General features: G+C 57.1%; 1 protein-coding gene across 4 annotated transcripts in view; it reads right to left on the minus strand.

Annotated features, from left to right (window-relative positions):
* Nucleotides 1-13542, minus strand: part of ASS1 (argininosuccinate synthase 1) — a 50990-nt gene that overhangs the window by 36462 nt on the left and 986 nt on the right. For all 4 annotated transcript variants that reach the window (XR_003432438.1, XR_003432439.1, XM_027104529.1 and 1 more), the window contains exons 2-4: nt 6988-7097; nt 5004-5072; nt 3154-3342 (exon numbers count right to left, since the gene is read on the minus strand). Coding sequence is in view for 2 of the 4 variants with exons in the window: in XM_027104529.1 (XP_026960330.1) it covers nt 3154-3342; nt 5004-5072; nt 6988-7092 (363 nt within the window). In the remaining 2 variants the exon portion in view is untranslated. The remainder of the gene's footprint in view (nt 1-3153; nt 3343-5003; nt 5073-6987; nt 7098-13542) is intronic.

Below are 13542 nucleotides of genomic sequence, written 5' to 3' on the forward strand. Positions count from 1 at the left end.
CCCCCCCCCCCCCCCCCCCCCCCCGCCTCAAGCCTGGCATCCCTCCGGACCCCAGTCCAGGCCCTCCAGTTCCTCCTCACTCACACCCACCTCTTCTAGGACACTGTCTGCAGAGGCTGTTGGGGGCTTCCCCAAGTCCTATTAAATAAGGGGAAACTGAGGCACAGGAGTACACCTTGCCCATCGACCCACAGAAGAGATGGGAGATTTCGGGGTGGGGGGCACCGGGCCCCACCATCCCCTGTGGCCTTCCCGCTGCTGGTCTTGGAGGCCCCCCAGTGCTGTTCCAAGTCGGAGTGTCCCTCTTGCGGACACTGAGCATGAACTGCAGGGACGTCCCCGAATCTCAAGAGGCTATGGAACTGCCGCAGAGGGTGTTCTTCTCAGAACCGAAGCCCCACAGAACCAGACTGGGAAACGGGACCCTGGGTGGCCAGGGCCTCCTCCAGCCGCTTCCCTGCAGGGTCAGCCTCGGGAGGCCTCAAACCCAAACCTCTGGTGCCCTCTTGTGGCCAAACGGAGCAGCGCACACAGCCGCTGGCAGCTATTCCCAGCTGCATGTGAGCTAGTCTAGTGCGGGGCTGGGGGTGGGGTGTGGGGGGGCGGTCTCTCCCTGGACCCCAAGAGCCTCCCAGGCCAGGGGCAGACCCACCACACACACATTCACTCCACTAGCCCTGAAAGCCACCCTTCCTCAGTCCTGATGGTACTTCTGGGGGGAACTTCTCCAGGCAGGAGCCCTTCCATAATCCTCACTTCCTGGCCTCAGCTTGAATACCTCCTGGAACAGGGAGCTCACTGCCCGGCTGATTTCAGCACGGACAGGTGAGATGTCTCAGAGGTTCATTCTGCACTGATGCTTGTTCTCAAAGCCCCAGCACAGGTCTGATGATGGTGCGAGCAGAGCACTTCCCTCTCTGAGTGTTGACGATGTGTCAGGTCTCTGCTGAGCTCTTTATTGGCACGACCCTACTTCCTACTCACAGCTCCCCACTGCCCCATGAGTGGGTTCTAGTTTATCCCCATTTTATAGATAAGGAAACGGAGACTCATGGGGTGAAGTCACACAGTGTGAAAGCAGGGGAGCCAGGATCTGAACCCAGCTGTACTGGCCCCAGAGTCCCAAGTCCTGAACCTCTGGGTTCCTCTGTACTCTCTCCTACCACCGGAGTGGAAGGCGGTATGCAGGTCTCTGCCCAAACGGCCCGGTCCACCCACTGCTCCGCCTATGATTCCCACCACCCCGCTCAAAATGTGCTCACGACTAGGGTGTTAGTGAAAACTAGGGCCACGCTCACCAGTCCGCTCCTTTTACAGGAGCCCATAGTTTCCGTCCAGAACAATCCCCTACATACCATGGGGTGGGGGAGGGCCACTGGCCACCCCCGTCCAACCTGGGGGTTTGAAGCCAAACCCCGCAGCGTGGCCCCGGCCCAGCCCTGGCCCTGCTGCTTCTCCCAAGGCTACAGCTCCCACCACGTGTTCAGGACCCTCGTCTCCAGGCTTTTCCTCAGGCTGTTCCCTCCGCCTGGCACTCTCTTCCTGTACCCATTCCTCCTTCCTCAGGGCCGTGCTCTGCACGACAGCCTTCCCTCGGCCTCTGCCTGCTGCTCCCTCAGCTCCCCTTGGCTCCCCTGGCACTGACCCTACTGCCACCCTCTCCTGCATCTATTCTCTCCCTCGCTAGGACACAGGTCCCCTGAGGGCAGGAAAAAGGGCCCGCGAAGTTCAACACTGTTCCGGTGTCCAGCACGCACTCAGCGCTGTACAGACGCCAGTACAAGCTGGCTGACCGAGCGCCAAGCAAATGAGTGAGCTTCCAAAGACACCACTACCGCCTGGTGGGGCGACTGTTTGCAAGGCCACCCCCAAATCACACCTCCTCCGTCACAGTCTGAGCCGTGAGCGTCCCTACATCACACTGAGCCAGGGCCTGCTCCCCCACTCCCGACTGCCTCGACCAGCCTTGCGGGGGGCGGGCCTGGGTCAGGTCAGGACATGCGTGCTGAGAGGTAGGCCCCCTGCCCCCCAACCTGGAGCAAGCTGCTGGCGGCGTGTCCGCTAACTGCGAGCTCATGACTCCAGAGTAACACTGCCTACAGTCACCTACATCGTTAGGAATCTTGTTTCTTGAGCCCTGCCACCTGCGGGACGGGGGCTGAGGGCTTTCCTGCCTTCTATCCCCAGGGTCATCCTTCAGTCTGCACTCCTGCACACAAGGGCCAGAAGTAGCGGGTGTGTTATCAGTTGAACTGTGTCTCCCACAAAAGATAAGTGGAAGCTCTAACCGCCCCCCCCAATACTTCAGAATGTGACCTTATTTGGAGATAGAGCCTTTACGGAAGTAATCAAGTTAAGATGAGGTCATTAGGGCAGGCCCTAATCCAGTATGACCGGTATCCTGATAAAAAGGAGAAATTTGGACATACAACCAGACACGTGCTGAGGGCAGGCAATGTGAAGATGCCCCGAGGAGACGGCCACGTGAAGATGTAGGCCTGGAGTGATGCACCCACAAGCCAAGGACACCTGAGCTACCCGAAGCCAGGGGAGAGCCCGGAAGCGGCCCTTCCCTAGCACCTTCAGGGGGAGCATGGCAGCCAACACCTTGATTTTGGACTTCTGACACCTCCAGAACCGTGAGAGGATCCGTTCCTGGTGTTTATGCCGCCCAGTCTGTGGTGCTGTTGCCCCGGGAAACTAAGACAAGGCCTCATCCCCATATTGCAAGTGAAGAAGCTGAGGCTCAGGAAGGGCAAGGGCCTCGCCCAAGGCCATACAGCTGGGATTCAAGCCCTTTGCTACCTCGTGGTCTCTGACCCTGCCCACTGCGTTAAACGGAGACTCCCACAGTGACCTTGGTCCCTGAGCCTCAGCAGCAAATTTGCAAAACAGGGTGACACTGCTCAAACCACACGTGGAACAGGCACACGGGACTCACACACTCGGGGTACAGGGCAGAGCCATCCCTAACTCGCTACTAAAAACATTCCTCTTATTCAGACTGGACGGGCCAGTCTGTCCTCTGCATACCTGACTGTGCTGGGGGAGAACCTACAACTGCTTGAGGACCGTCCATTGCCTGGCTGCCTGTGTGCCCCTCGCAGGCCCCCTGCCTCCTTCTCCGTCCCCAGCCGTCCATCCTGGTCTCACCTTTCCTGTGGCGCCATGTGACACGTACTTGGCTCCCTCCTTCTGGGCGATCTCCACCTGTTTGCGGGCAATGCAGGGCCTGGCGAGAGAGGTACCCAGGAGGTAGCGGTCCTCATACAGCGCGCTGGACTGGATGGCGGGCCAGACGAACTCCTCCACAAACTCCTTGCTGACGTCCTCGATGAACACCTATGGGGAGAGGAGCCCATGAGAGCGAGCCTCGGCAGGGACGGGATGCAGTCAGAAGGCAGAGTCCCAGGGGCCTCAAGTGGCCTGCATCTAAGGCAGACGCTATTAATGGATCCCCGGGCGAGCTGTACCTCCACTTTTCCTTCTGCATCTGTAGTAGACATCATAAATCAATCCAGCATACAGTGCGGATACTCTCCCTCCTGCACTCATGGCAGACATTACTAATCGATCCTGATATACCATCCAGGCAAAACTGGATGTGGTCCTTAAATCCCTCCCAACATAGCATTCTGGGCCTGAGATGAAACAAGATCTAAATCTAAGATCTAAATCTAGATTTAATCCACAAAAGCCAGGGATTATTTTGTCCCACGGGTGGCAGCTGGCAATATCTGGAGATATTTTTGGTTGTCATAACTGATGGGTTGTGGGGGTCATTCTGGCCTCTAGTGGGTAAAGGCCAGTGATGTTCCTAAACATCCTACAATGCACAGGACAGCCAGGCACATGTCAACAGTGTCGAGGTTGAGAAACCCTGATCTAGAGGAATTATTCTCAGAATGTAAACCCCTAGAGTTCCCCAGACCCTTTCAGGGAGACTGAAAACATTTTTTGTGATACTCAGTTGATATTTGCCTTTTTCACTCTGTTGACATTCACATTGAATATGCAGAAGTGATGATGGGGGAAGGGGCTGGCACCTTAGCACAAATCAGGGCAGAGGCACCACACTCCTCAGACATGGTGCTCCTCATGCCTTGCTCTCACAGTGCAGATTTCTCTTAAGAGTGGTCTTGAAAATGCAGTAAACAATGATTGACTTTTGTTATATCTCGACTCGAGTACAAAATGTGAAATATACACGAAGCATATCTGCTGCATTCACAAGTGAGTTATTGGCTCAACGAGCCCCTTTTCTCATAGAACATCGTTCTTGAACAAAGGACCGACGGACAAAACAGGGTCAGTGCAGACTTGGGTTTTTGGCCAACATTTTCATAAGAATGAAGTGACCCTATCACTTCAAGGAAAACTGAATTTGTTGCCAAGCTTTCCAGTAAGAGTTAGAATTATGGAAAACTTGTATCTGACACCGTGAACTTGACAGCTTCCTAATACTTCTGATGTGAGTTTTACTGCGTTTTAGTGTGCTTTGCAGATATTGCGTTTCTTTTGCACTGTTAGCCTATGTGAGCAGGGACCACGCTGGCCACGTTCACCTTATGGGCCTGCTCACCACGTGATTAGATGCTCAATCAATGCACTGATTCTGTTGAATGGATGGAAGGATGGGTGGATGGACAGAGAGCTAGGAGGGATGGACAGGTAGATGGATGAGGGATGGATGAGTGAGTGGATGTGTGAATGGACAGCAAGATAAAAGAGGGATGGGCAGGTGGATGGATGGATGAGGAAAAGACAGATGGATGGGGAGGTGGGCTGGGGAGGTGACTGGGTAGAAGAGTGGCCGGGGGAGACCAGAAGATGATGCCCTTTGCACACCAAAAGCAGAAGGAATTGACCTTATACTCCTGGAAGCAAGAGGACCAGTTGGAAGGTGTGGGGGAGACAAGGAGCTTTGGGACAGGACCCCCCACAGCTGCCCCCACCAGGTCAAATCCCGTTTCCAGCCCCAAACCCTGCCTCCCGCGTGGTACCTTTCTAGCCCCAAGCTTCAGCGCCTTCTTCCGGGCTTCCTCAAAGTCTTCCTTCTGGCCTACGTTGGCCTGATGAGCAGAAGCAGAGAGGACCCATTAACCCAGGGGAAGAAAGATGAGCTGAGAAGAATATCCCCCCCCAGCCCCTCCCCTACCCTGGGGTGAGCCGTGGGCAAGTGTGTTTCACACACAACAGCCCTCAGATGGCGGTGGTTTCGACTGGATCGCTGAGGTCAAAGTAGGAAGGAGAAAGGGCGCAAACCAGGGTCTGGAGAAGCTGTAACACTCTCCAGAGCTAATACTTGGTTGAAGGACGGACCGAGCCTGGCCCCGTGCACCCAGGCTGCTAGGTTGCAACATTTGCTGTCACTGCCTTGAAGGTCTAAGGCTTCCCTTGAACCCGTCTAACTCTTACCCCAATTCCCCCAAAGTCAGTACAAAGGTTGGAGAGTCAGCAGCTGCCCGACTCTCAGCTCACTTCCCCAGCCAAGTGCAGCAACGTGACTGTCCCAGGGCGCCTGAGCCGGCTCGAGGCTGAGGCCTGGGCTACGGGCACCCAGCTGTCCCCCTGCTGGAGCGCAGCCTCTGGTTCCGACATCCCCATCTAGACATGGGCATTTTTTTTTTGCTGGCTGCACTCTGGCCTCCTGCCTAGACGCTGGCCCTGGCTTCTGCTCAACAGACTCTGGAATCTTCCCAGAGTCCAGCTGCAGGTACTTTTCTGAGGTCACTCAGCTTTTAAATCTGCCCGGGGGGGGAGCCCGGGATCTGGACGGCCCACTACTGCTGCTGAGGACAGGGTGTGCACACCCCAGGCTCTCTGCATCCGCTCAAAGCCCTGGCTCTCTCTCAGCAGCGAGCCAGGCGCTTCCCCTGCCCCACCTGAGGGACACGGGGTCAGCACTGTTACGGATGGTAGATTGACTTCAACTGCAAACAAACGGTTCTTGACAACAGCTGGACTTTTCCTGTCCAGGGTGCCACCCTCACTTCCTCTGCAAAGAGAACCTTCTCTCCTGGGACCTCTTTCCACAGGGATGGGTGAGAGCACATCACGTCACCTGCTCACTGTAGGGACACAGCCATACTGACGAATGCATGGTGGGCAGGGACTCAGGCCAGTCAATGGGAGTGCCCCCTGGCCCTTCTGTCAGAGCCTCTGCAGGAAGCTCTCCTTGCTCGGGGAAAACTTGGGTATGATGATGTGGGCCTTGCCTGCCCCGTGGAGAGGCCAAAAATGAAGTCAAGCAGAGATGGAGGCAGATCTGGATGAGCACCTGGATCCAGCCTTGCCTGAAGCCATTATACCCCTGGCCTTCTCAGTTACATGAAGAACTGTATTATTTTGGTTTTCTTTTTTATTTTTGGTTTTGTTTGGCTTAAGCTGGGTTTCTAGAATTTGCACAGTCATATGGAGAAAGATTCAGAGGTTACGTCCAGGTTTCTCAGAAGTTGAGCTGGTTTAATTAGGGATGTCTGCTACGGACCCTGGATGGGGGATGGCATCATACATAACCTATGGCCCGTGACCTATTTGCTATCCCAGAATTAGATGATCTCCAAGGGCTCGTCTAGTTTAGCCAGTGTAGCCTCCTACACTCTTTGCTGAATTATTGAGGGCTTTGGGAAAGGGGAAGATTGTATGCCTTCTCAGGGCCTTCACCAGATCCAAGCCCTTGGTCCCTCTCCAGGCAGGCTGGCCCAGCAGCTCTGCCACGCTCACTCCTGTGCCCCCTGTCCAGTTACTCGCATGGAGGCTCGGCTCCTCCGTGATCTGGGGGGCATCTCAGACCTGGGGGACTTCCAAGGTGTTCACTTGACAGATGAAGAGAAAGAGGCAGTAAACGAGAAGCATTTTCCTACAGTTCAGGACAGGCTTAGAGAGGGGGAGCTGGGTTTGGATGAGTGACAGTGGGCAGGTGGGCAAGCTGGATGGACAGCAGGGCCGACAGTAGAAAGACACACATGCCAGGCGCCCCCTCACCAGGTAGGCAATGACGTCATAGCCCTGCTCCTTCAGCCACACGAGGATGCAGGAGGTGTCCAGGCCCCCGCTGTAGGCCAGAACCACGGAGCCTTTGCCGGACATCTCGTCTGGAGGGAGGACACGAGGAAGAATGTGAGTGACCCAGAGCCAGCCCTGCCCCCTCCTCCTCTGCCAGCCCCTCCCGACAGCTCCCTTCTGGCCTGTCCCCCAGCCCCGACCTCGGCCTTGGGCAGTCTTATCCCCTGGACAGGCCGCTACCGTGAGGTGTGAAACAGGATGTTCGTCTGACATCAGGACCAGCTGAGGAGCTGCTCCTTCCTGCAGCCTCACGCCTTCCACCCCCGACACCCTCTCAGGGGACGCACACACACCACACTGGGGCCTGGCAGGTGGAGGCATGTCTTAGAGCCAGTTCCCCACCAGCTAGAGAAGACGACGGGGTCAAGGTCAAGACGCAAAGGGGTGCACAGCGTCAGGAGATTTGGGAGAGGCCGTGGCCCTGAGGCCCGGGCAGCCCACACATCTCTAGTCAGAACTGCTCCTTGCTAGGCTGGGCCAGTGCGAGTGAGGCATGGCCCTGGGGGACTCGTATAGATCACCCTGCACCCGGACTATGACCGCATGAGGTAGGAGCTGTCATGCATGTCGGGGCAGCAGAGACTGGGGCTCAGAGAGGTCAGTGGCCAGCTCGAGGTCACAGAGCACGTGTCTGTGTCTGGCTCCAGAACCTGGGTTCTTCCCAGCGTGCAGGGCTGCCTCCCAGCTCTACAGGGAATAGGATGCCCCCCTGGACCTCTCCCACCTGGGCCCCGGTGAACCTTCACACAATGGGACTCTAGGCTCTTTTTAAAAGCAAGTACCTCTGTGAAGGGAAACACGAGAGACCCCAAACACCTCAATGAACCCAGCTCCAAAATGATTAGTTGGGAGGAGCTCAGAGACCAACTTCCCCATGTGCAGAGGGGGAACCTGAGGCCCAGAGGAGGAAGGTAACCAGGACGTACAGATGGTAGATCTGTCCTTCTGCAGCAGGACAGATGTGCCCCACGCTATCCCTCCCTCTCTTCAGCTACGCTGAAGCTTCCAGAAAACACCAGGGCCTCCGCACTCCTTTTGCCTTTGCAGCCTCTGTTCCTTCTACCCAGAAGGCTCTCCCTGAGCCCTAGGGCTGCATCAGGCCCTGCCTTCCCCCCACTCTCCACATGGCCCTGAGAGTAGATGCTGTTATGTGCCCACTTTGCTGAAGAGGACCGAGGGTCAGAGAGGCGAGGTCACTCGCTTGAGGTCCTGTGGTCAGCAGGGGGCAGGGCCAGATTTGGATCCAGTCCATCTGTCTCCAGCCTCCATGGACATGGCCCCAGCATCCTGCATTTCCTGGGTGTGTGCTTGTGTCTGGTGGGAGCATTTGCACTGGAGACCGACCAAAGTCAGGGTCCTTAATAGAATCTATTGGGAAAGGTGTGGACATCACTGCACAGATCCATGTGGCTTCATCCAGAAGGGCCTCTCCCCAAGGATGCAGGCTCCTGTATACTGAAGGCTTCTCGTGTGCCTGGAGGCTTAGCGGCAAAGTGGTCACCCAGCCCTTTGCAGTAGAACCCAGCCCAGCCGAGGGACAAGAACACATCCTATGTGCTGTCCCCGGCATCTCACCAGGCCACCTTCCAGCCAGTCCCAGAGCTCACATGTTTCTACTGCCTTTTGGACTTGGAAGGGGAAACACTTCATGGAACAGTGAGGTTGGGGGCAGTTCTGATGGATGGGTGTCCACAATTCCCCCCTTCAGTGGGCATTCAGCCACCTGCCAGGCTGTCCCAGGCCAGCTGGGGCCTGCAGACATGCCCACGGCAACCGCAGCCAGGCAACAGGCCATCCAGGATGGAGGGGAGGAGGTGGGAGGGAGGCAGGAAGGACTTATGGCAGGAAGTGGCTGGGGCTGAAGGTGCGGGTTGCGGGCTTCCAGAATCTGTCTTGATGGCTCAGCGAACCACCCTGCAAATGCAGGCAGCTGGGTGACACCAGAGGCCATGAACCCAGCCTACCCAGCCCCTGGACTCCCCTTTGGGCAGCCTCGCTGAGTGGGGAGACTCAGGAGCCCCAGAGCCCCGTCCAGCGCCCTGCTGCAGTGTGCGTGCTCCCAGCCCTGTGTTCGTGTGCGAAGGGGCTGGTGGTGTGGTCGGGTGGGGGGTGTAATGTTGCGTATTTGTGAAGCTCTATTGAGATATAATTGACATGCAATCAATCGCATATATCTAAAGTGTACAATTTAGTGAGTTTGGGCACGTATCTACAGCCAGGAAGTCATCACCACGGTCAAGATAATGAAGGTATCCGTTATAAGCTGAGTCCTCCCTTTGTGTTATCCCCAGTTTAGAGACAGGGAAACTGAGGCTCAGGTTAAGGAACTTGCTCAAGGCCTCGCTTGGCTGGTGAGTGGTAGAGCCCGGATTCACACCCAGATCAGCTAGACTCGTAAGTCCAAGGCTTCCCCTCTCTGGGAGGTGCAAGGAAGGGGATCCCTAGACAAGGTGTGGTCTGGGAAGCCACAGGTGGCTCAGACACCCTGGAGTGACAGGGAGAGATGCTGTGGGCCCAAGAGTCACCCTGCTGTGCCACCTCCCAAAGGCCCTGGGGCCAGAGGATGGGCACCGGGTGGGGGAGGGGCAGCTCCATGGAACAGACCTCCTGGGCCTATCCTGTTCTGCCTCAGCGATGCCCCTGTGCCTGATGCATGGCCCATCACAGCACAGTCACAGTGTATTCTAACTGCCCCTGTTGCCCACTGTGAGCTCTGTGCGGACAGGGACCATCTCTCAGCGCCTGGCACATGGCAGGCACTCAGAGAAAGGCTGCTGATTCTGCGGCCTGGAGGTCAGTTCCTCACCTATAAAAAGAGAGGGTTAGGGCTTCCCTGGTGGCGCAGTGGTTGAGAGTCCGCCTGCCGATGCAGGGGACGCGGGTTCGTGCCCTGGTCCGGGAAGATCCCACATGCCGCAGAGCGGCTGGGCCCGTGAGCCACGGCCGCTGAGCCTGCGCGTCCGGAGCCTGTGCTCCGCAATGGGAGAGGCCACAGCAGTGAGAGGCCCGCGTACCACAAAAAAAAACAAAAAAAAGAGAGGGTTACAATCCCCTCCAAGTCTGGAATTCCATGCACGTTCTCATCCGGAAACTTGTGAGCCCCTCCTGCCTGCCAGGCCACGTGCATGCACGGCTAGAGGGCCTCAGCCTCTGGGTCTGAGACACGTGATGGAATGGGTGCGTGCAGGGGTGTGTGCATGTGCGCGCGTGTGCGCGTGCGTGCGCCTGCATATGTGTGCCTGCATTTCTTGGGGAGAATGTACCTGAGACTGCATGTATGCACCTGTGTCTGCACACACGCACACACACACACACACGTGTGTGTGTGTGTGTGTGTGTGTGGCATTTGAGTCTGCGTGTGCACGTCCAGAGATTAGCTGGGCAGGTGGGCTGGGACAATGATATAATCTGACACTGACATTGCTCCACCCTTCCTGGCGAAGCTCCCGCCTCCCTCAGTCAGTGAGGTCCCTGCCAGTGAGGTCCCGGGCAGACCACGTGGGGCAGAAACTAAAGGAAGCTGAGGCCTCAATGTGGGGGAGGGAGAGTGGAAGAGACGAGGGGCAGAGCACAGTAGCTGGGTCCTCCAGACCTGGGTTCAAGCAGCTTCAGCTGCTCACCTGCAAAACGGGATCAAGAACAGCCCATCCCTCCACAGGGTGACCGTGGATTCCGTGAGGTTCCAGGAGGATCCCAGAGCTGGGTACCACACCTGTGCCCACCAAGCTCTCCTTACCTCTGGGTCCTGGCTGACCTTGGGCAAGCCCCTCACTCTCTAGGCATCAATATCGCCGCCTGCTCAACAACCTGCAAGCCTGAAAGCCCTTCTGGTTCTGACACCCCAGGACACCGGGCTTCCTGCCTGAGGACTCGGCCTCCCCCAGCCCAGTGGGGCTGGACTCCTGGGGCTCTGGGGCTCCTGAGTCTCGGCCTCCCGCGGCCCCAGCTTTGCCGCCACCCCACCCTCCACGAAGGGCGCAGGGCAGGTGCCCCAGCTCCCAGGCACATGACCACTGCCAAGAACATTCATGCCCCCAGCTCCCGGGGCCAGCCCAGACATCCTGCTCCAGAAGAGGGACACCTGGGAAGGGAAGAAGAGAGCCTCATGCCAAGATGCCTGCCAGCCTGGCCTTAGTTGGCAAGGCAGCGGGCATTCTCCAGTGCCCCCGCCACAGACATCCCGCCAGCTCCCAGTGAGTGTGCCAGGCCAGCCTGGGCAGTTGCTCGGCACTAAGAAAATTCATGCGGCTCTAAAACGTCAAAGCTAGAAGGATGACTAGAGCAGTTACTATGTGTAGTGCCACACGTGCATCATCACTTCAAGGTGGGGACTGTTATTACCACCTATTTACAGATGATGAACCTGAGGCTCAGAAAAGTTAGTGACTTGCCCAGGTCTCAAGCTAGCGGATGGCAGTGCTGGGATAGAAACCCAGGCTGACTGCAGACCACCTGCTCTTTACTGCTCTCTGCCCTACACTCTCTGGTCTCTAGGAGACCACAGACTGTCTCCCCCTCCCGTTACTTGTCTGCCAGAAGACAAAATCCTCAACGCACCATCACCAGTCAGTATTCTATTTCTCTGTGCTGCGGCATCACGAGTGTTCCCCTGGAACCCCTCCGCCCCCATTCTAACTCAGTCGAGCTGAGTTCATTATAGTTTCTAAAAAGCCTAGCTCCACCAAGGCCATAGAATTCTCCCTGACTTAGGGGTTTGCTCATTTTAGGACTGCAACTCTCATCCTCTTGCTGCCCTCATTCGTGTCTGATAGAGCTAGGGGGCAATTCCACACTTTGACCAGGAGGTCAAAGTGTCAGGATTCAGCCTGAACATATGCCTGACACGCTCAGCTCATTTCATCTGCATACTTGGTGAGACACAGAGGAAGGATTTCTGTGTCTGATGAGAAAGCTGAGGGCAGTAGGGGTGCTCTAGGCTACATACTGAGCTGGCTCTCAGCTGCAAGTTCCTGGGGCCTGAGATTCAAATCAGGAATGCCAGGCTGTCTTCGGGACACCAGCGCTCCAGCGAACCTCCTCTGCCCACGGTGCGGGGGGTCCTTTGGGAGTGCCCTGCCTTAGGAAGATTGGGTCTCCGGTTTCGACGAGAATGTCCTGAGGTAGGAGGAGGTAGGAAGACTAAGTGGACCTCACCAGGCCCCAGTGACAGGCACTTAAACCCTTTTCAGAGCATTTGGTTATGGAAGAAAGCATGAGTTCATTCATCTGTTTACTATATTGAAATGCCTACGGGTGCCTGGCCTACCCCAAGTCTGCGGAGGGCGTCTGTCCCACAGGAAGGAGCGAAGGCCTGGTAGATCAACTTTGCCCAAAGTGTTTCAGCAGAAATCAGAGCCGTAGACCTTGAATTCCAGAGGTTATCTCTCTTGGCACGGATGCCCACAGGCAAGGCGCTCGCTTCAGAGGCTGTGCGCTCAGCTTTTGGATGAAGGCATCTGGCTGTCTTGGCTTTTGCCTCCCAGGACCCACAGGACGAGGGCGAGATGGGGCATGGGAAAGTGCTTGCCCAGCCGGTGAGCCTGGGCCTGGCCCCCCCCGCAAGTCAGGCTCCTGGGGCCCTGGGCCAGGGAAACGGTTACCATCAGAGCCAACTGACCACACATGCCCAGGGGAGGCAGGCAGCTGACGGGGGCACCTGTGGGTACTCAGGGGGGCTCAGACTGTGCTGAGTGGGGGCCTCCCTCCACCTCATCCTGTGCCTGGCCTGGGATCTAGGCGCTCAGCCGGAAGCATTCCCCACTCATTCACCAGCGCTCAGCAGAGCCAGAATTACTTCTCAGCGTAACGCACAGGTGGCTCCACCGGGACGGGACCCCCTGCCCTGGCTCTGAGACGGGGATGGGCGGGGGGAGGCAGTATAGAACGGAGGCTCCTCCAGTTCCTATCCAGTTCCCATGCCCTTTGTGGCTGTTTCTGCCTCTGCTGTCTCCCTCCCCCACCAGAACCTAAGACAGGAGGGCAGGGACCCTGTCTCCTGCTCTGAACGCCCAGCGCGGCAGCACCCGGTGAGTCACTCCCCAGACACAGGGAGTGAACGGACCCAGGCACCCTTCTCAACAGTATACATCCCCTTACTGTTTCCTGAGCCCTGAGCCTGTGCCGGCCATGACGAATGGAGAAACTGAGGCTTAGGACTCTGGGAGGCTGACCCGAAGGCTCACCCAGTTGTGGAGTTGTGCCTGCCTTCCGGGCTGGGGTCTGCGGGCCTCCAGAACCTGCCTTCTTCTGTCACCAGCTTGGGTGTGGCGGGGAGGGATCAAAGCCCAGGGCCGATTTGATCCATCCCTGGGGAAAGGACAGGTTTGCTCCTGCCCGGGATGTGCAGCCAGACGGCGCTGCTCTCGGGAGGAGACGCCCCACTTTGCAGAGAGGAGCACTGAGGCGGCCAGGTCACGGGGCCTCCTCGGGAAGAGCCCTGGCAGGATGGGAGAGGAGCTTCCTGCATTTCACAGA

This window comes from Aethalodelphis obliquidens, unplaced genomic scaffold (genome assembly GCF_003676395.1).
Source record: "Aethalodelphis obliquidens isolate GAN/ISIS:26980383/991018 unplaced genomic scaffold, ASM367639v1 scaffold7, whole genome shotgun sequence".
NCBI classification, from domain to species: domain Eukaryota; kingdom Metazoa; phylum Chordata; class Mammalia; order Artiodactyla; family Delphinidae; genus Aethalodelphis; species Aethalodelphis obliquidens.